Source organism: Rhea pennata, chromosome 1 (assembly GCF_028389875.1).
Source record: "Rhea pennata isolate bPtePen1 chromosome 1, bPtePen1.pri, whole genome shotgun sequence".
Lineage (NCBI taxonomy): Eukaryota > Metazoa > Chordata > Aves > Rheiformes > Rheidae > Rhea > Rhea pennata.
The window spans coordinates 38,106,343-38,127,376 of NC_084663.1; the positions used below are offsets into that span (position 1 = coordinate 38,106,343).

At 39.3% G+C, this 21,034-nt stretch overlaps 1 protein-coding gene across 3 annotated transcripts in view; it reads right to left on the reverse strand.

Moving 5' to 3' along the window:
* Window positions 1-21,034, reverse strand: part of GRIP1 (glutamate receptor interacting protein 1) — a 339,761-nt gene that overhangs the window by 65,653 nt on the left and 253,074 nt on the right. For all 3 annotated transcript variants that reach the window (XM_062584272.1, XM_062584255.1, XM_062584265.1), the window contains exons 3-7: window positions 19,025-19,160; window positions 17,753-17,898; window positions 14,125-14,208; window positions 13,169-13,244; window positions 11,694-11,839 (exon numbers count right to left, since the gene is read on the reverse strand). In XM_062584272.1, coding sequence (XP_062440256.1) covers window positions 11,694-11,839; window positions 13,169-13,244; window positions 14,125-14,208; window positions 17,753-17,898; window positions 19,025-19,160 — 588 coding nt within the window. The remainder of the gene's footprint in view (window positions 1-11,693; window positions 11,840-13,168; window positions 13,245-14,124; window positions 14,209-17,752; window positions 17,899-19,024; window positions 19,161-21,034) is intronic.

Genomic DNA, 21,034 nt, shown 5'->3' on the forward strand with positions numbered 1-21,034 from the left:
GGCGAGAAGGAGGACCCAGGCAACTATAGGCCAGTTAGCCTCACCTCCATCCCTAAAAAGGTAAGGTGATGGGACAGCTCGTTCTGAGTGTCATCTCCAGGCATATGGAGGAAAAGAAGGTGATCAGGAGTAGCCAGCATGGATTCACCAAGAGGAAATCCTGCTTAACCATTCCGATAGCCTTCAAGGATGGAATGACTGGCTGGGTAGATGAGGGGAGAGCAGTGGACGTGGTGTACCTTGACTTCAGCAAGGCTTTTGACACTGTCCCCCATAACATCCTCCTAGAGAGGCTCAGGAAGTGTGGGTTAGACGAGTGGACAGTGAGGTGGATTGAGAACTGACTGAAAGGCAGACCTCAGAGGGTCGTCATCAGTGGCATGGAGTCTAGTTGGAGACCTGTGGCTAGTGGTATCCCCCAGGGCACAGTACTGGGTCCCACCCTGTTCAACTTCTTCATCAATGACCTGGATGAGGGGACAGAGTGCCTCCTCTGCAAGTTTGCTGATGATACCAGACTGGGAGGAGTGGCTGGCACACCTGAGGGCTGTGCTGCCATTCAGAGAGACCTGGACAGGCTGAACAGAGTTGGGCAGAGAGGAACCTCCTGAGGTTCAACAAGGGCAAGTGCAGAGTCCTGCACCTAGGGAGAAATAACCCTAGGCACCAGTACAAGCTGGGGGCTGACCTTGTGGAGAGCAGCTCTGCAGAGAAGGACCTGGGAGTGCTGGTGGGTGACAAGTTGACCAGGAGCCAGCAATGTGCCCTTGTGGCCAAGAAGGCCAATGGTCTGCTGGGATGCCTTAGGAAGAGTGTTGCCAGCAGGTGGAGGGAGGTGATCCTGCCCCTCTACTCAGCCCTCGTGAGGCCTCATCTCTAGTACTGTGTCCAGTTCTGGGCTCCGCAGTACAAGAGAGACCTGGAGCTACTGGAGAGAGTCCAGCGTAGGCCTACGAAGATGATCAGAGGACTGGAGCATCTGCCCTAAGAGGAACGGCTGCGAGAGCTGGGCCTCTTCAGCCTGGGGAAGAGAAGACTGAGGGGGGATCTTATCAGTGTGTACAAGTACCTGAAGGGAGGGTGTCAAGGGGACAAGGACAAACTCTTTTCAGTTGTCCCATGTGACAGGACAAGAGGCAATGGGCAGAAATTGAAGCACAGGAAGTTCCGCCTGACCGTGAGGGGGAATCTCTTCCCTGTGAGAGTGACAGAGCACTGGCACAGGTTGCCCAGAGAGGTTGTGGAGTCTCCTTCTCTGGAGATATTCAAGGCCTGCCTGGATGCAACCGTGTCTACCATGCTGTAGGTGACCCTGCTGAGCAGGGAGTTTGGACTAGATGATCTCCAGAGGTCCCTTCCAACCTTACTGATTCTATGATTCTATGAAATGGCACCGGTACAATTATCTTTGAGTACCTATGCTGTTTTCAACATATACCTGTGCAGCTTAGATGTTTTTTTTTTTTTGCTACCTACATTTCCAGTTCACAAAAACCCTTGTAATCTGAGAGACAAGCCTTAGTTCTGCCCCCTCTGGACAGTACACATCTCCCACACGCTAAATACTAGACGAAACCATCTCACAGGATCTGCTTCAGATCTTACTCATGGTAGTTTTACATCAAGATGCCATTAATTGAGACAACTCAAGTTCTGGCAAAATAATGAATAAATGAAATTGTCCTACTCTGTCCATATTTAACCTCATAGTTTATGCCTAGTAAAGTCATTCCAGGAAATGAACAAAATGATTCTTAGGTTTTCTCCCCTTGGCCTAATCCATCATGCACAGTCTGCATTTTGTGTCACACTGATGAAGAAAAGCCAAGAGCATAGGTAAGTTCAGTTTTGGATTTTCTAACACACCTCCTTCAGAAAAAGTCTTGGGAGACATTTAGTGTTTTCTTCTCCCTGGAGCACAGAAAGAAATAGAGCTTTGCGGCTGCTATTTCCTCACAGATGGGCTCTTTTAGATGCAGCTTCTGGGGTTATAGTCTAAGCCGTTTTTAATACAAAAAAAACCCAAATCTTTCTCTTATTCCTTAGTCTCCTGGCCAACTGCAAGGCCACTAAGCCAAATCCAAGGCTGATATTTTAAATTCGAATTAACTGGATTATCATCCTATCTGTAAAACTTTAACACTTGCACCCTGAATTTTTCAAGCACCTGGCCATTTTTTTTTTCAGACCAGCACAAATTTTCCTCATTAGTTTGCTTTTGACTAGCACCCTAACTAACAGATGTGCCAACTTAATGAAGGACCTCTTGTCTAATTTCCAGCTGACCACAGGTATGTGCACACAGCAGAGACGGTAATTCTCTTTCACGTTGTACTTCATGGCACATCTGGATAGTCTTTGTGCAAGGTATAAAGATTTGATCAATCCTTTTTCCATCTTTTTCAAAATACAGAGGAAAAAGCTCTTCTTTAAAACAAACAAGGAAGATATCTCCTTTTCAAAAAAATACTACTGAAGGGTTATTGGTTCCTTCCCTTCACTTGCTTGGAGGGTGGAGGACAGAGAGAACCAGTTATGACAGCCTTCCTCTCCTGTCCCTGTTTGCTTTGAGAAAGAGAGTACCATAATTTTTGTAGGTGGAAGCTGCGTCCATTTGAACATCCAAAAACTTGAATTAACATATAAAAACTTCAGATCACATACTCTGTGAGAACATAGGAAGATAGGCTAGCAATGTACCTTAATGTATGCCCATCACGTAATACAGTAGATATTTCAGATGGATATTTTTTAATTGTACACTACTTAGACAAACTAAATAGAAGCATAGGTTCTACTTTCTTGAAAAGTATTCAAAGGTGAATTTGTCTATCACTTCCAATACCATTAAGAACAGAACATTCTTATATAAGAAGTAGTACTTGGAAGAGAGTTAATCCTCCTTTTTTTCTAGTTATTTCTGACAATGAAATTGTATTGTTATTTTTCAGTTATAGGAACATTTCATTTCATCTTTACATTTTTTTCTCCCATACAAGGCAATGTTTATTAAGCTGCTTTTAATGATGCCACAGTTTCAAAAGCACTAGAGAGAAATGTTAATTGGACCTGTTAGAGTCATTTATAACTTTTATGGTACTGCTAAACTCACTTTATTTCTCTTTAGGGATAATCAAGAAGTTTGTAAAGAAAGAAATATCTATAAGATCTATGCAATACTTGTAAAATGCGATGACTCCTCGCTCCATTTCTATAATCATCTGATAGCAACACGGCTACCAAATTAGTACAACAAATCATAACCAGGCAGACAAAAGAAAGTCAAAAAATGCTATAAGGCAAATATCATGCCTGGGAATCATAGTTTTGCTTAACATTTCAGATGTCTGACTTTTCATATTAAAATATCTTGATCTTAATTGCCTACACTTGGCCACACTTTAAATATTTGGTGTGAACTTTTTTATGATGATTACCTCTCTCTGGCTGTATTTTTTTTTCTTCTCTTAGTTATTTTAGTTGAAATAGGTCAGGTGTGTCCCCTAACATCATTAGGGGAAATCACCTTGTTTTGTCTCCACATAAAAAATTCTGTAGGCTTTATACTGAAAAGCTCTTATGTTCTGCCAGAGCTTGAAATTATACATGATATTTTGTGGAACCAAGATTGTGCTTTTGGTTGGACAAGTTTTTATTGGAAGGGCTGAAGGCATATCTAGGAGGCAAATCAGGGGAAATATCTACATCTGGAAGTATAACAAGCTTTTCTGTAAGTCTTATTACAAAAGCGTTGAAAAGGGATTCTGGGAATGAATGGGTAAAAAAAAATGAAAACGGGAGATGGAAGAAGGGACTATGAACCAGTAGATATCCCAATTCATTTTTAAAGTGTATCATCATCCCCTGATAGAACTGGCACAGAGACTCAACAGAAGAGCCAGGATAAGGGGAGAATAGGATTCTTGGGCAAGAAGGGAAGGAACTCGGAGAAAAAAGGCGAGCAGGTGACAGGTTTGAAAACAAGCTGGAGTATAAGAAAATTGGGAATGGTTTGCTGAAGGACAGAGACAAGGAGAAAGGTCGAAAGAGGACAGGCATGAAAACTGGACAGCAGCAGTGGGAAAAAGAGAAATGTGGTAGAAAATTACCTAAGCCTTTTTTGGCAAATGACAGAAGAAAAGAATGGGCTGGAAGGGGAGAGAATAGCACACTGGGAATTTAGGACTTTCTAAAAAAGAAGACTCAAACTAGGTCAGTAAGGAAAAGGAGGCTGAAGCAGCTATTGGAAAAAAAGACAGTAATGGAACTAGGAATCAGGATAGAAAAAAAGAAATGGAGGAAAAGGTGTCATTTTTCCATGAGAAGAACAGGAAAGGGCAGAAAGCAACACAGAATCCTGAACCTCCACACTTCTACACTGTCAGCAAACATCTTTGAAATCCACTGGACAAATGTGCTCTCAAGTGTCTTCTGCCTAGTCCCTAGAGAGGACTATGTACTGTTCTGGTCTCACAACGCAGCTTACAGACAGCTGACTGGGGGGCTTAATGGCTCCTGCTCTTTTGAGGAGCTATTTGGGTATGGACATGATGCCACTATGTAATATTTTCCCTCCCCCTACTCTTTTCCCAAAGAGAAACCTAGGTAATGGTACCTAAAAATACGTCAGTATTTTTGAGGCTGTAAGCTCACACAAATGTTTGGGAACAATAAAATGACTGTTGCTTGTGCAATACAGTGATACAGTTCACTACATGGTTACACATGTTTTTTTACACGGCCCCATTCCACACCTTTCAGTACTCAAAAGTACTCATGGCAAAACAAGTGTCCTACCCATAAGACAGACATAACAAGTTTTGTAGGAACTAGGAGGAAACAAGCTGAGTGGGAGTTTTGGAGCAGGTTAACAGGGAATTGCAAGAAAGGAAAGAAGGTCGTGTAGCATGGAGAAGACAACTGAGTGCTACTCTGAAGCACTAAATTCTCTTTCTCTCTGTGACAATTCCTGTAAAGGCTGAACAAGACATTTAAGCTGAATTGGTTACTAAATCGCAACCATTTTAGTGTTTCTACTCAGCTTGATAACCTGGGATCTGATCTGCAGAACCACTGATCAGTTACAAGTGAAATCAGGGGGAGCATCTCGATCACAAAGTATTGACAAATCAGGAACTGGCTTTTGAATGCACCAGCCCAAAATACTGGCTTTTCTTTTAAATCATAATGTCTGTTTACCTCAGGGTTCCACGCTATCCTTTCATGTCAGAAAGGTGTTATAAAGGCATTACCTCCCTTTTAAAGTATGCAAATGGAGTAGAATAAAGCAGAAAAGCACGTAAAAACTGATGCCTCACTGATATGTATCAATCCACTTATAGGCAAAGGCAAGACTCAGTGAAGTCAGTATAAACTGTATTTAGTGGCAGCATGAGAGATGAAGAGCTAAATGGATTAACTCAGTTGCCAGTGTAAAAAGGCAGTCCTGAAAACCAGAAAACTAGATAGCAAAAATGAAATCACAAGTTCTAGACACTCCTGGGGGGGAAAGCCTCTTTTGATGCCAAGGACAAGTCATATCCTAAACCATGTATCTTTCTCCACATGAAACCGTATAAAGCTAGCACAGTATAAGAGAAGCTACGTATTGTACGTATCCATGTCTGAACGTCAGTTCCTATGACTGTCCCTGCTGCAGACATCTGGGCAGCGATGGCAGAAAGCATAAAGACTACGTTTGATAAGCAAGTAACTTGTACAGTAAGATCAGAGACTAACACGTCATAGAGATGTAGCTCGCACAGGGTGAATGTGAATCGTGTATCAGCCTGCAGGAAAGATGAAAAATCCAATGTGGTTTTCCTAGCGATAGGTCTGTTGGTGGAGGTTGCTGGAACTGTCAGAGGTATGCCATCTGTCTTGAGAAAGATAAATTTGGAGTGACTTTGAGACACTGAGGTTTACTTCTTGAGATCTACATATTGCCTAAAACACTCAAACTGGCATGATTAGGGCCTCAGGAAAAAAACACCAGGAAATTATTAACTTTGCATTCAGACAAGGATCTGAACAGTGTGTTCCATAGCCTGTGGTCACACACTGACTGACGATAAGAAAATACATAATGAATTGCTGCATGAAGCAGTTACTATGCCCCCTGTGCACTAAATGATGGGTCTAGTAGAAAGAAAATCATATGATCGTGACTGTATCACAATTTGCAAGTGCACCTTGCTGGACAGAGACTGAGCAGACAGACTGACATTCCCTAGCTGGCATACTGAACTCCTTAACTTTAATAACTCCTTCTAGTATAATTTGTGTACATCTTTGTGCAGCAGTATTTAAAGCAGAGTAATACTTCAGCTAATACAGCTATTACCTATGACTTTTGCTTTCCACACAAATTTGATTTGGTCTGTCTCTGAAGCACCATAAAAGAGGAAATGTTCTTTAAAGGTTTAAGTAACTAATTCATATTTAGAATTTCAAGGGATCTAGGTCTATTACTCTGTGACAGTCAAGAGACTTGCAAGTCTCAATCAAATGCTGGAGTACACTGCCTACCCTTTCTGTCAAAGGCTTGTAACAGACCAAAGAAATGTTAATTTTAAGTTTATAAAAACTGAAAGAAAAAGGTAGCATAAAGTCCTACAGGCTTCCTGACTTTCAGCTTCTAAGGTCTTGCAATATTTATAAGATTTATAAGGATCTTGAGTTTGTCCTTGAAGTCTCTGGAGTTCTTCTTCCCTGATCTCGTAAAACTCAGTGGCTTTTAAAGGTCTCCACTTCTCTGTATACTCTTGCTTTATATTGCTTTATGAAACTTAAAAGGCAGCCCATGTGGTTCTTTCTCTCCTATTTCTTGTTTGCTCAAATTATTTAAAGTGTACATTGGATCACAATACTACCTGATACCTGAAAGTATGCAAGCTTTCTTTCTTTGGTGCTCTTTTTGTCAGGTAGAAAGAGTGAGGCGCATTTCTGTAAATGCATTCTCATAAAATTGTTACTGTCTTTCGAGTTTTTTTGGATGGGTGACCTACAAGAGGCAAAGAGCTGGACAGTGTTTGTCAAAGTCCTGTCAGATTTACCAGCAAATAATTGCATGAATGATTCCCAGTCTATAAAGCTGCATTGATGATAAAAGTGAAGTATAACAAATTTAGGGTGCTCCTGTAGCTAAAGTTGAGTGGTTCTACGTCAGAGTGACTTTGGTGTCTTGGAACTGAAAAGCAAGCTGACAATCTTTGCTTTACAGAGAATAATTACAGAGTACCACATTCTGGTAAAATTATTTCAGACCTAATAAATTGTTAAAGATATAATTGTTAAATAAACTAGAGAAATGTGTAATTAGAATGAGGAATATGTTCCTTCATTCTGGAGGTCTACAGGTCCCTGCAGCTTTTGCTACGAAACACCCAGTGAAGAGATGAGAGGCAAAGATTTTTCTGGCAAAAGCCAGAAAATACTTCTGTATTTATATACAGACCACCAGTGGGAGCTTCTGGAAAACCTGAAGGGAAACTGTATCTTCTCTGGATCCAAACAAATGTAGTGATAAACTTTCGTTCCTCCTTTTAGATAGGGCAGTACAAATCTCTGTTTAAAACTTATTAGCACCTCATTTCACATTCTTAAGTCATTCTCATATGATTTTTCATCTGTACCTTAAAGATAATTTCTCACTGGAAAGCCTCAATTCCTTAGGGAAATGTGATACAATGCTAATGTGCCCTGTGAAATAAGGCATTATAAAATTCATTTGGCTAACTACAGTGTAAGATGTCTAAGCCTGAACAATGCTAGCAGTGACTTCAGTCTAACATGGTGATCTTCTGTTTAGAAGTAGTCTTTCTACCAGAAAACAAGTCTTCTTGTAAAAGATTTAGAGATTTCAGAGAAAGAAGATTCATTGTACACATCTTTGGGGAAATGTCCTGTGTCTGTTATCTCAAAAGTCAATTGACTTGCCTCATACTTCTCCATTTTCCCAAAGAGACTTTAAAATCAGCACTGATGGGACAGCGTGATCAATCCCCCAGTCCATAACTTCATGTATGCTCAGGATGCCAAACCTACACCCTTCAGGCTGTGAGCAGCTTATCAGGATACTTCATCCACCCCATTACTTGCTCCAAAAAGTGAAAACCTCTTCTTCCCAAACTAAATTTATAGCTTATAAATTAATATGTGCAGGTTGGTTGCCACAGGAAAAACCCAGGCTGCAAAATTACTCTGGTGGTGGCAGCAATTGACTGCCAACCACCATCCTGTCCATATTCCTTCCCCTGCACAGTGGGAGGGGTGGAGGCATATTCCCAGGCCCCAGAAAGGGCTGCAATATGCAGCTCTTTCCTGCTGCTGCATGGAAATAAGAAATCAATGGTACAACAGTGCTTGGACTGTGGCAGTTGTAAGGATTACAAAGAAAAGTGATGAAGCCCACAAAGTTTTTGTTACTTCCACAGAGCTGTGTTTAGGGCAAGTCATCACACTCAACTCCTCTGCAGCCACCAAAATGCAGCATTATTAATGCCTCACAAAATTAAAAAATACAGGTAGTCTCCTCTAAAATCACTCAGGAGTATAAGCACCATCAAACTACATTATAATATAAAATACATTCTGTATATTATAATAATTATAACTACATATTGCTTTATGACTGGAGGGGGTGTTTTGGAAAGAGAAAAACATGGAAAACTGCTACCTTCACAGCTTAAAATAGAACTAGCTATAAAAGATTTTTTCATAAATTCTGTTTTCCTATTTTTCTTCAGCAATTATCTTGATATTGCCAAACTCTTATTATTTCAAAGTCTCTTTGAAACTATATAGCAGTACACTGCAAACACCCAGTTAGAAACAGTTCCAGCAGGAAAAAAAAAAAAAAAAAAAAAAAAAAAAACACACACAAAAACACACAAGCTAACAACATCACTTCCAAGAGGCTGAACTGGCAGGTTCATTTCTTAGGACCCATACTGAGCTGATACTTCAGTATGTTTCTAAGCAAGTGCAAATGTAACTCCAGAGAGTTTAATGGGACTGGTCCCATATCTTACATTACATAGACACTTAAGTATCCTGTGCAGAACCTGTTAATGTTTTTTTTACCTTAGTTTATCTGTGTTCCAGAACCAATAAAATTTGCAAGTTTCCCAAGTGACCTCTTGAAATCTCAGGTGAAAGAACAAAACTTGGAGAAATACAGCACCTTTGAAATGGCTTATGCTAACAAGGGTATAAATAGTCAGTTATACACTATAGGACTGTGGAAATTCTAGCTGAAAAAATAGCTCAGGATTATTTTCTTCATTTAGTATAAACTTTTCAAATTAATTCCCAATTTCATGCTACCAGAATATATTTTATAATTCTTTCCAGTTCTGGTTACGTGAAATGCTACTTTATAGGATATAACCATCTGCTAGGAGAAGGCAAGATATTAAAGCAAGTAATGGTACAACTATATCTCTAGGAGTAAGATATTCTACTGAAAGTTTATACCAGTAGGATCCTTTAAAAAAAAACCCAACTTTTATATAATTTCCATATTGTTGCCTTACTCTCAAAAGGCTAAACTTCTGAAGTAGTTTCAGGCATCAGTAGTGATAAAGCACCTTATCCCATAGCAGTTCCTACTCTTTCAGCCTATTTTCATCAACTCTGAGGTAACATTAAAAATAGCTCGTCTTGTGAGTAACAGGGTAACATTTCTGTATTTCTTAAATTTCTGTTCATGGCTCATAGACTTCCTTCTGTATTATTCACAACTTTAACTTCACTGCTCTTGACCAGAGGTAAACCAAGATCCAAATCAGCACCATTTTCCTGGCCCAGTAACCAAGTGATTTTCAACCTTTGGGCCACGGTCTACTCATAACAGAATTGCAAAAAGCAGAGCAACCATCACCAGAAAACTTTGTAGGGTATACAAGTTGGAAAAAGCTGAAAAATAATAGGGGTTAGATAAAAATCTAACAAAATCATAATATATTAGAAAGAAAATGCACTGGATTCCTCCTTCCGGTTCTTCTCACTGGCACTGCAGAATCACCATCCCACACATTTCCCAGTGTTAGATTCCATTTCCCTGCTTTCCTTGCAATTACACAAGTCTTAGGTTTTTCCACTTCCTTAGTCTGATGCTTCCATAGGATAATGGGTTCAGTGCCAGGAAGGCAAGAAAAACAAAGGCAGACCTGATACTGACAGCAAAAAGGGGATAGCAGAGTTTTTTTCAGAGAAAGGATAATATCAAGAGTCCAACCGGAAGGCACTGCCTATATTGTTGCAAGTCTATGGGACTTACATTAAGTTCACACCGGACACCTTGGAAAAAATAGTTCCTGCCTTGAGCAACCTACAATTCAGAGCACCACAGAGTTTCTTACTTTGTCCTTTCTAAAAGATCCTTGTTGGAATGAAGGGTGAGTCACTCCCTTGGGTATATAGGAGAACGGGGAGGGGGGTTTTCTCCAAGATGACAGCCCATCTGGAAACTTCAGTTGTGTAAAGCTGGGGGTTCTTTCCAGTGAGATTTAGGCAAGTACATTCCCAACATTCCCAAAGTGGAATATAAAGAATCTGGTGTAAAGGTTGATGTTAGATAGGATTTGGCTATCCAACACCATCAAAAAGAAGAAATAAAAACACTTAAATTCTAGTCCTCCTCAAGTCACAGGACCATCTTCATTTCCATTTTCTACATGTGAGGCTCCTGCCCAGATGTTGAGTTGTTACCACATTTCTGGACATGGGCCTTACACGAACATCCAGCAGAACTGCCAGAAACAATGCAAACTCATCACTTATGCTTGCTAGCATAAGTAAACAAAGATGCATGTTACAGTAGGAAAAAAATCTATCTCCTGGAAAAGAAGAAAGAGGACTGTTACAGAATGAAAAGGTTTCTGACATTCTTCTTCTAAATGTAAATCTTTTCCAAATATTTGAAGTTTGATAGTGCTATTTAGACAAATTTTTAAGAGGCTGCTTTCTTGCTAGGCTAGAAATCTGACTGGAACTGGGAAGAATAAGAAGAGAAAGAGCTCCAAACAGAGAAGAAATGCATCAGTCAGACTGGTGAATATTCCTATTTCTTGCTGCCACGAATTTTCACTATCCTGCAAAAATAGAAAGACATCTTTTAAAAGCAAATGGAAACTCTGCTGTGATCTGCTCTGCTTGACTCTCCCAAAATCTTCCAATACCTTCAGTGAGTTCAACTAAAGTTTATACAAACTCTAAACTCATTTTTAAAGCCATGGTTTGTCACCTCTAAATTTCTTAATATCTTTTGTCCTCCCTACTCTTTTCCATGTGGCAGTTTTGTGATATTTCATAATGGCTTGACCACCTCGCAGCACTGGCATAAGGCACAAGGATTCTTCTTAGAGCAAGCAAACCTCTCTTTCGTGTGAAACAGAAGTGCTTACACTTCATTAACCTTTACTGCAAACTAGTGACTGGAAAAGTTACTTTGGTAGAATCCACAGTATTGTTTCACGCTACAAACCATGAAATGCCAGGACACTAAATTACAGTAAAATACTGCTCACCTCTTTATGAACCTCAGAAGATTAATGATATGGTGCAGATGGGAATATTGGTGCTACTAGGAGCATAGCAGGTCACGATCAGTTCTAAAACAGTTTATCAGACGTGGGCAGCAACACCTCAACAGATGGTTCCCAGAACCAAAGCTCCACTTCTCAACATACCCATTACTGAGACGTCATATTCAACCAACAGAGTTGCCTCCTGTCCACATTGTTTGAGAATACTCATAGCTTCCGCATGTGTTGTTCCAAGGAGTCGGATCCCATCAACACTCAGCAGCCTGTCTCCGGGTTTGATTGTGCCCTCTCTGAAGAGAGATGAAAGAAATGGTCTTTATTAATGTAAGATAAAGTGATTTGGAGATAACACCATTTATGCCAAGTGACTCTCTCACACCCTCCCCACAGCCCATCCCTCTTAACATTTAATATGACACTGGGAATATTCAGAGAGCACAGTGGAAAGAACATTTCTTTATTTGCAAAGTCAGTGATTGGAAAACAGCTTAACATAGCTAAATATTCAAGTTATGTTAAATCACAACTAGGTATAGCTTCTGCTACAACATATGCTTTGCTTCTGCCCTGTCAGACACCCACACCTCCTCTTTCACATATGCATACACACCTCCTCCCAGACTGAGATTTTCTTTAAAACAAATACAAGATACAAACAGATGGGTGAAGAAACAGACTGCTAATTATGAATGAGCACTTACTGGCCTTCTTCAAAATATCCCTTCCTTGGATAATAGTCTTTTTCCTTTCTTTCTATCTGAGAGCAATGTAGCTATAAACGCACACTGTCTCCTAGGCATATTTCATAACACAATCAGAACAGAAAACAAAGTACTAAAATTGCCAGCTCAAACATCAGGAAGAAAATTGAGGAGGGAAGGAGGATGGGGAAGAAGGGGAGGACAAAAGATAAAAGCTGTTTGGAACATTTGCTTTTCAATTAAGGCTGTCAAAGACAAAAATGCCATAAGCTAGAGAAAATCAGCCTATTATAGTGAAACTGCTCTTTAAGTTTCTTTTAAGGGCACAAATGCCATTTTGAAACTATAATTCACATATATAAACAAATTGAACATTATTTATATAGATAGAAGAGGATAATATTTAAAAATACATTCATTGATACAATCATAAATTCGTACTCAAGTTGCTGGGGGAAGTTACATGTGAACTCACAAGGAGATATGAACAAATGTCTCAAAATAACACAACACTATCACCCAAACACATGAAGCTATGCAGTGCAAGACAGAAAGATTTCGAGTATAAACAGTGTAAGTCAAAGCTACATTGCCTGCTTGAAGGGCACAAAAATTGTGCTCTGACCTATTATATAGATTGTTCTGTTTTTAATCATTTCAGGTTAATTTTTTGAAGTGCTTAATGGGCAGTTTTGAAGCAGGTAATTTAGTCTGTTAATTCATCCCACTTCATGATGTGCTGAGGATCTATGGTTGTCTATTACAACTATTATCAGCACAATTAAATGAAAGAATCATGAATTTCAAACAAATATGTTTGAACATATTTACTTCATTTCAGATCTGAACTACTATCCCAAATAATTCCCCTTTCTCCATTTTTCGTTCATTTGCATTACAGAGAAAGATGAATTGTACCTGTCAGCAGGCCCTCCAGGTCTAACACATGTTATTACAACAGGACGAGATTTATTTCTGTCATCATGTGCTCCACCTAGAAAAGGAAAAGTGAAAGAAAGCATACCTTCATTTTATGCTTTTTATGAAAGCATATTTCCAAGACGCAAGTCTGAAGCTTATAGACAGGCTGAAAAGACCAAAAAGCACCAGACACTAGAATTAACTTCCATTGATTTATATTTGACATAATTTGACCTATTATGTAGTACAGATAATTCCTAACATAGTATTTCTACAGAGTAATATTTATAAAAGATGTATTCCTCTCTCAGAACATCTTATCTCCAAATCTGATCTCAATGTGAAAACTATCCAGCAATGTTTGTTGCACAGCAACCAAAAAAAACCTGTATTTTGTCCATACTCAGAATAATCAGAGGCCAATAGAGAATTTATACATTAAATAAAACAGTACAGTTTTCCCTGAGGAACCTAGTACACCTCCTGTAATTCATCGCCTGGGTATATTATTTAACAGCTGCATGTTTTCTTCTGGTCTCTAAATCAGTGCTAATACTTCTGTTCTGCAATTCAGACTGTCAGCTTTATTAAACTATAAATCAAATTTCAGGATTTAATTTATCTAAATGCTACATATGAATATATTTTCTAAAAGCTATAACCCTATTGAATATCACAGATTCCTGTTGACTTCAGTGGTAGCAGAATCTGGTGTTACATGAAATAAAGTTTGTTATGTTTTCTGCATAGTAGATTAATTACCGGTGTTCCATAAACAAAAATTAGAGTAATTCATAAAAGTAGTACACTAATGCACAGAACACATAAATCACATAGTTTTTTACAAACTGCAAGCCATAAATCTTGAAATATGATTTCTTAGTACCATAAAACTTATCATTTCAGTTGCTGATTTAGAAATAGAGACCCTTCAACATTTAATGATAACTCACCTCTTATTACAAATCCAAAAGTGTTTCCCTCTTTATGTAAAGTAACTTCCACTGTTCTAAAGATGACACCTGATCCTTGTACAGCTAGAAGATTTAAAAAAATGAATTATATTCTAATTATAGTTATTTTTCTAATTATATGCATAGATCTGCACCATTTCTAAACTAAACTAGATATTGTATTTCTGGTCAAATAATTGGCAAGACTCCACTACAGAACAGTCATATTAAAGACCTGTAATTAACTACAACTTATGTTCTTTTTGAGGAAATTTTGTGCCAGATATTTTGCAGATGTAGATAGTAGATTGTCAATGTTTCCAAAAACGAGCTACAGAATACCACAGCTGAGAGACTGGAGCCCTACTGTTTAAATTTTTGCATAATTTTATTTTTCATATAGTTTCAGAAAAGTGCTAGAAAGTGTGCAAAGGACAAATATACAATAAGAGAGAAAAATGACAAATTAAATTCTCAAAGATACCTGTGGAATTGGCTCTTCAGCCAAAAAAATATTTATTTGTATTGCTTAAAGTCAAGACAGTCAAGATTTTTAGTGTGTGTGTATTTAATCTCAGATTGCTAGATTAAGATGAAAAACAGTGTTTTGTATCTGCTATTAAGATCTTAAGGATCTGCTATTTTTTTCCTTTTTTAAAACACAATACACTTTCACATCAATGGTAAATTAGCTAAAACATCTTCAGCTTCTAGTGGAGTAAGTCTTTGTCTGTAAGCACTACAGGAGTAGTGCATGGCTGGGTTATGAAGTGAGAAGCATAATGCATAAAACAACATATTTGGGTGTGAGAAATCATTTTATTGTATATGAAAACATTGCTGTTAAGAAACCAGCAGTTAGTTTACCATTAGCTTTTACAGAAGAACCTTGGCAGAGTGTAATAGCTCACTTTTCCAAAGGGGAAAAGACACTGGACAAAATCACACACACAAACACATTTCTAATCTTCCAGCAAGATACCGAAAACAGCACAACACATATAAGAAAACTTTATAAAACATACATTATGTGAGCAGCAGAACTAATGAAGACTTGTGCCTTTTAAAGCTCCTGCCTGCAATAACCACAGCTTCCCCAGTCCCTGTCACGATACTCGCCTGGGCAGTCATATGTTACACAGCTGGGGAGGCGCGTGCTGACTGCCCCATGCCTGGCCCCAAACACAACAGGTCCCAGCTCAGTTCAGGCTGCTTTTCCCTCTGCGCAGGTCCTGCTTGGGACTCTCTCTTCCACCCAATGTCACCTTCCACAAGGCATGCAAGAATGTAATTATTTTGAAGCCTTTTAATTCCCTATTAAACCTGGCTGACAACGACCTAAGGTTTAAAAGTTTCTGTAGGCAACCAGGCAAACAACCAGCGAAATCATAAAAATCCCCTTTCCTTAGGAAGAAGGGCTAAAGATGACCCCCCAAAGCACTGCATTGTACTAGACTGGCAATGATTCTGCTACAGTCAAGAGATCAGGGCTGTGTTATTTAAGGTCATATGCTTCCTTTTTGGCCAGAAACTCTTCTTGGACAAGACAGGATCAAACTTTAGGGAGGAGAGCTCAGCTCTTGCCTTCATTCCTATAAACTGGAAGTGGCCAAGCCCAAAATGAACATGTGGCTTGCTAATCTACTTGAAGTGGCTTGTAATAGCCCACTTGGGACAGGGGAAGCTTGTGGTCCTGCAGTGTCTCATTCACTTGGGCAATAAATATTCACCCAGCTGTACTACTGCCTGGGAGGTGATAGAAGTCCTTCACCATGAACAACCTGAAGAGGCAGACGCAGTGGAGACATGGCTCAAGTTTTAGTCTGAAATGTTGAAGTGGCTCATGTTGAAATAGAAGCTAGGTGCTCCTTCTTCTGTGAACACTGTCAGATAGAAAAGGAAACACTAGGGAAAGTGAGATTACTAGCTCTCAGCCAGATTTAATCCATCATTATTAAATTTACTGCCATTTCCTCACTCTGAAACTACAGCTGTCTTCTCTCTGAGGAGACAACTGTGGGAACAACAGTGGAATTTCGTTAGCTATGGAGCAGGGCAGGAGGTACCAGGACACAGAAACATGACATACTGAAACACTTCAGGTATTACAAGACTCTTTGTTTAGAGTGTCCATTTGAAGTTGACGGGAATATCTAGACTGTTTTTAATCTACAACATTATTAGCTATGCTTGTACAAAAGGGTCAGAAACTCCAAGGAGTTAAATATAAGGTTATGACTTACAGTAATCTAGCCTGTCAAAAACCTATTTCAGTTGACAAGCACAGCACACATGCCAACAGTGGTGAAACTGAAGAAAGCACACTTGATTAAGTGTAAAACAAATAATTCTAGTAAAATAACTACATCTGTATCAAAATAATTCTGAATCCAGCTGACCTTATTCACTCAAATATTGTGCTTTTGAACATGAAGTTCCCTTATCACAAGCAAACATTAATCAGCAAAGAACATTCAAAACATATTAAGGCAGTTGTCAGAAGGTCATAAAAACAACAAAATATGTAACTAGACTAACTCTCCAGCTGCTAGAAAACAAGGAGTTCATCCTGTTCTCCTGAGCACCATCAAAGTGCTGGGAAATATGAAGAGGTGGAGGGATCATTTGGCTCCTACTGTGATGAAAGGCTTTATTTAAGGAGATCAGAGCTTCCTAGCTGGCTCCACAGGTTTTTTGTGGAAAATACCAGTGGGCACCACATCTCCTCCTCTCTAGTGAGCAGCAGTAGGAGCATGAACTCTTTGAAAAGGTGGCTGGTGCAGCACCAACAGCCAGGGAGCCACCTTTCCTTTTATTTTTGGCTCCAACTTTCCAGCTCACTGTTACTCCAGCTTCCACTTCATATCTGAAAGCTAAATTCCCATTGATTTTCTCCTACAGGCACACATTGACAGACACTTGAACATAAAAAGAAAGGGGACAGGTGAATGGACAAAAAAAAAGATGTGAGGAAAACATTTAGTAGCACTGTGTGACTTCGGTGTCAGCATAAACTCGTATCTTGAAGACAAGCCTGCTCAGTGAGAGGCCCTTCTTTCTGCTGCACAATTCTTCCAGTCTTACAAAAGCCAGAATCCATCCCACTGCATATTCTGCTCTAGAAATGAGATGTGGCTTAACACTAAAGCCAGAAAAGACTGGAAAAATAACAAAGGATGTTATTTATCTGGGAGGGTGGAAGGCTGCTGCAAGAGGAGAGGAGGAAGGCAAAGGCAGAGGGAGAACTCACGTTAGCATCTCAGAAAATCCTCTTACAGTAAGAAGAATTCTGCTGCCTTGGAATTTATCTAATCTAATTCTTAGTATTCAAAATCATGAAAAATAGGGAAAGGGGATTTATCTAATCTAATTCCAAGTATTCAAAATCATGAAAAATACTGAAAGTTGGCAAGACTCAGCTCCTCCATTGGCTGGATTTACGCTCCTCTGAGAGCATCACCCTGTACTGCCAGATCCTTCTTACCACTTCCACATTCAACAATAAGCCAGAGGAAAAACATGTAAGAAAAAAAACACTAGCAAAAACAGACACTATCAAACACTCCAATCTCACTGTTGATATCATACATCTGCTATTCTGATTTCAGTTTATTCTGTTATTACTTACAGACTGGAGGGAGCTCATACTCCACTTCTAAAACAACCCTCTCGCCAACATTCTTGAGCAGGCTGATGATCTCATCGTGGCGAAATTTGGTCAGGTTGATTCCATTCACAGACTTGATGTAGTCACCTACATCCAGCTGGTCACTCCTAGGAAAAGGTATACATTCCTTTTCTTCTGTTAAACACAAGATCTACTGGACTAAAGTAATAGAATCCTTTACATATTAATGATGACAAGAAATAATTTTTCATAGAATCATAGAATCAGTAAGGTTGGAAGGGACCTCTGGAAATCATCTAGTCCAAACCCTCTGCTCAAGCAGGGTCACCTAGAGCGTGTTAGACAGGGTTGCATCTAGCCAGGCTTTGAATATCTCCAGAGAGAAGGAGACTCCACAACCTCTCTGGGGAACCTGTCAATCACCATAATTTTTCAACCACCTTAAAACAAGTTGATCTTTCAAGAAGGAAGTGTCTCTTTAGGATCTTAACCTAACCTAATTTCTTAAATATATTAAAAGAAGAATATTTTTGCATTATTAATTTCTGATGTACAAAAATAGCTATAGCATACATGGTTTGGATGATACGACTGGTTTGGCACAGGAACTGGGGAAACATCTTCATGTCCGCACGTTTTTGTCTCTCTTTCTCTCTTTTGGGGATGTTGCCAGAACTATTTTCTAGACAACCATTGCCTTCACAGCTAACACCACAACAGAAGATAGGCCATGGCCCCATATCATGTTCCAGTCAGTTACTCAGAACGAGTTGGTTTAACCTTCATCTTTTGACCTGTTTCTCTCATGAGTAACTGCTTTTCATTTTCCACTGTTGTAGTGAGCAAGGTAGCTATGATTTGAGATTTTATTTAATCTTAAAAGGAGTTAATGGATTTTTAAATAAAATTATGGTAGTATTACAGTTAGGTTTTTGATTTTATTTTTCTGCTCAATATTTTTCCCTTTCTCTTAAGTTTTTGCTCAAGGACAAAAAATACAGGAATAAAAATTAAATCACTTAGAAGAAACTTATTTAGTCTTAATATAATTTGCAAATACACTATGGACATTTCTATTTTTTGTCAAAATAGCCTCAAGGGAAGAGGTGGACCAGCTGCTGCTGAAACATTTCTCTCTGAGCTTCTCCGGTCCGACGGGCTGTCGTTACAGATGCTACCTGTCAAATATTTGTTAGCGACCTTTCTGGTGCAGGATGTATTTCTGAAGCGATCGCATACTACGCTGCATTTTGTGGCTGGAGATGTGGTTACCTTGCAGCGATTCCTCCTTGGCGAAGGTTGGACACTCTGGGTTTCCCGTCCTTATCAATTCCACCCGACACAGTGAGCCCCAGGGTGGTGCCTTCCTTCTTCATTAATTCAACTACTGTCGAGCCCTTGAATTCTTCTGTTGCAAGAAAATTATTGGCATTATTAATATGGGAGAAAAGCAGCAGCTGTGTTATCACTTCAATGTCAGCTACTTCCCAAGAAAACCACCGTACGTTAATAAGGAATAATGTGTACATCTGGAGAGTCTTTATGTTACAATTCACAAGTCCCGTCCACAAGGCTCTGCACGTAGATAAATCTAAGACATATGTTCGGTAAGAGGTTATTAAAAAATACACCAATGTGCTAGTATACTATACAGGGCCAATAAACACAAAATTCAGCAACACTCACAGTGAAGGTTGTTGTTTCACATTTTTATAAAGTTATCTTTCCTCATTTTCTGCCTTTTCCCTCTGAAGCCTATGTTTTACAAAGTAGTTCAACTATTTAACTAAACAGGAGGGTAAAAGACATAAAATGGTGCAAGAGAATTTTGGATTCTGACTTGCTTGGAGGCCAATAGTAGATGTCAATTTTAATCAGAACACCTGAACATAACAAGATTCCAGACAGAGGCTAAACATACCAGATTTTCACAATTTTCTCTTACACAAATAGATCTCTACTATGAAGCTTATTGAAATCTCTGCAAACCAGGTCTAAAATAAGTGAAGGGTTTTCATAGTCCTAGTGGTATATAAAATTTCCCTCACAAGCTTTCTGGTAAATCCCAGATCTACTGCATATATGGTACTTTACAGAGCCTTTCTTGCAATTTGCCCATTTAGCATTCCCTGAAAATGACAACCTAATCTCACAGACCTCAATATATGAAGAGCATCTGCAACAGGAAGCCTGGAGCTCTCTTAAAGAATTACCCTTATTGTACATGGTTGGACACGGCAATCTACATACGCATAGCTACTGTGTGGTCACCAGCTGCTTGGAAAGCCTTGAGATGATCATATCTCAGGTCCAGTGTTTCCAGTTAGAGAAGACCTACTGAAACCACCAAGTCACCCAGAAATTTCGGGAACATACATGAGGTTCTACAGATTTACCCAGAAAATGATGACGTGCTGAATCAGTTCTTAGTTGAACTGGTCAGATACAAATAAAACAGCACCGCACTGCAGTGAAGTAGCAATCCTACTGTGGCATGAAACCACCCAAATAAGCAAGTTCCTTACATACATTCCTGTGTTTGCCAGTAAGCAGCAGAGTCTAAGATAAGCACTATACAAATGGCTGCAAGGCTCTGTCAAGGCTCTTTCCAAGTGACTGGCAAGATGACCGAATGCATCTTGACCTCAAGATAAAGAACAGCTGGACTGAACCAGAATTGCCAAACCTGAGCAATACAGCAGTAATGGTGGTGGGCAGAGGAAGGCATTCAGAAGAGCTTTCAGCCCTGGTGAAACATCCCCTAATCCGAACACTCTACTTCAGCAAGGTTAACTGCTGAATCTTTTGCAGACATAGCATGAATATTCCCTCTCTTCTCTAGGTAACAGGCTCTTCCTTCCACACTGTCTGACGATGGCCTCACTTTGGTTATTCACATTTTTACCATTACACAGCATGACTTAAGTACTTGGGTGAGAATTCTCCTATGCTTACCAAGCTTCTACTAAGACAAAATTCTGCAGAGTACTGGGCTAGCAATGAGGGTTTTCCCAAACTTTGAAATGAATATTTTGAAAGTGGAAGGTATATTTTTAATATGAAAAATTGCAAGAGACTATGAGACTGTTCAAAACATGCATCTATTCAATCAAATGGAGACAGTAACATGGCTACCTGGTGCAGTCTCCAACTTGGCTGACTGCACACCAGTTATGACTCTACCAGCTAATAGATCTGTTTCAAGCATCATTTGGAAGTTACAGAGCTTCCAAGATAACACTTGCTCACATCTGGCTGTTTTGAGAGTTCAGGAAGAATAGA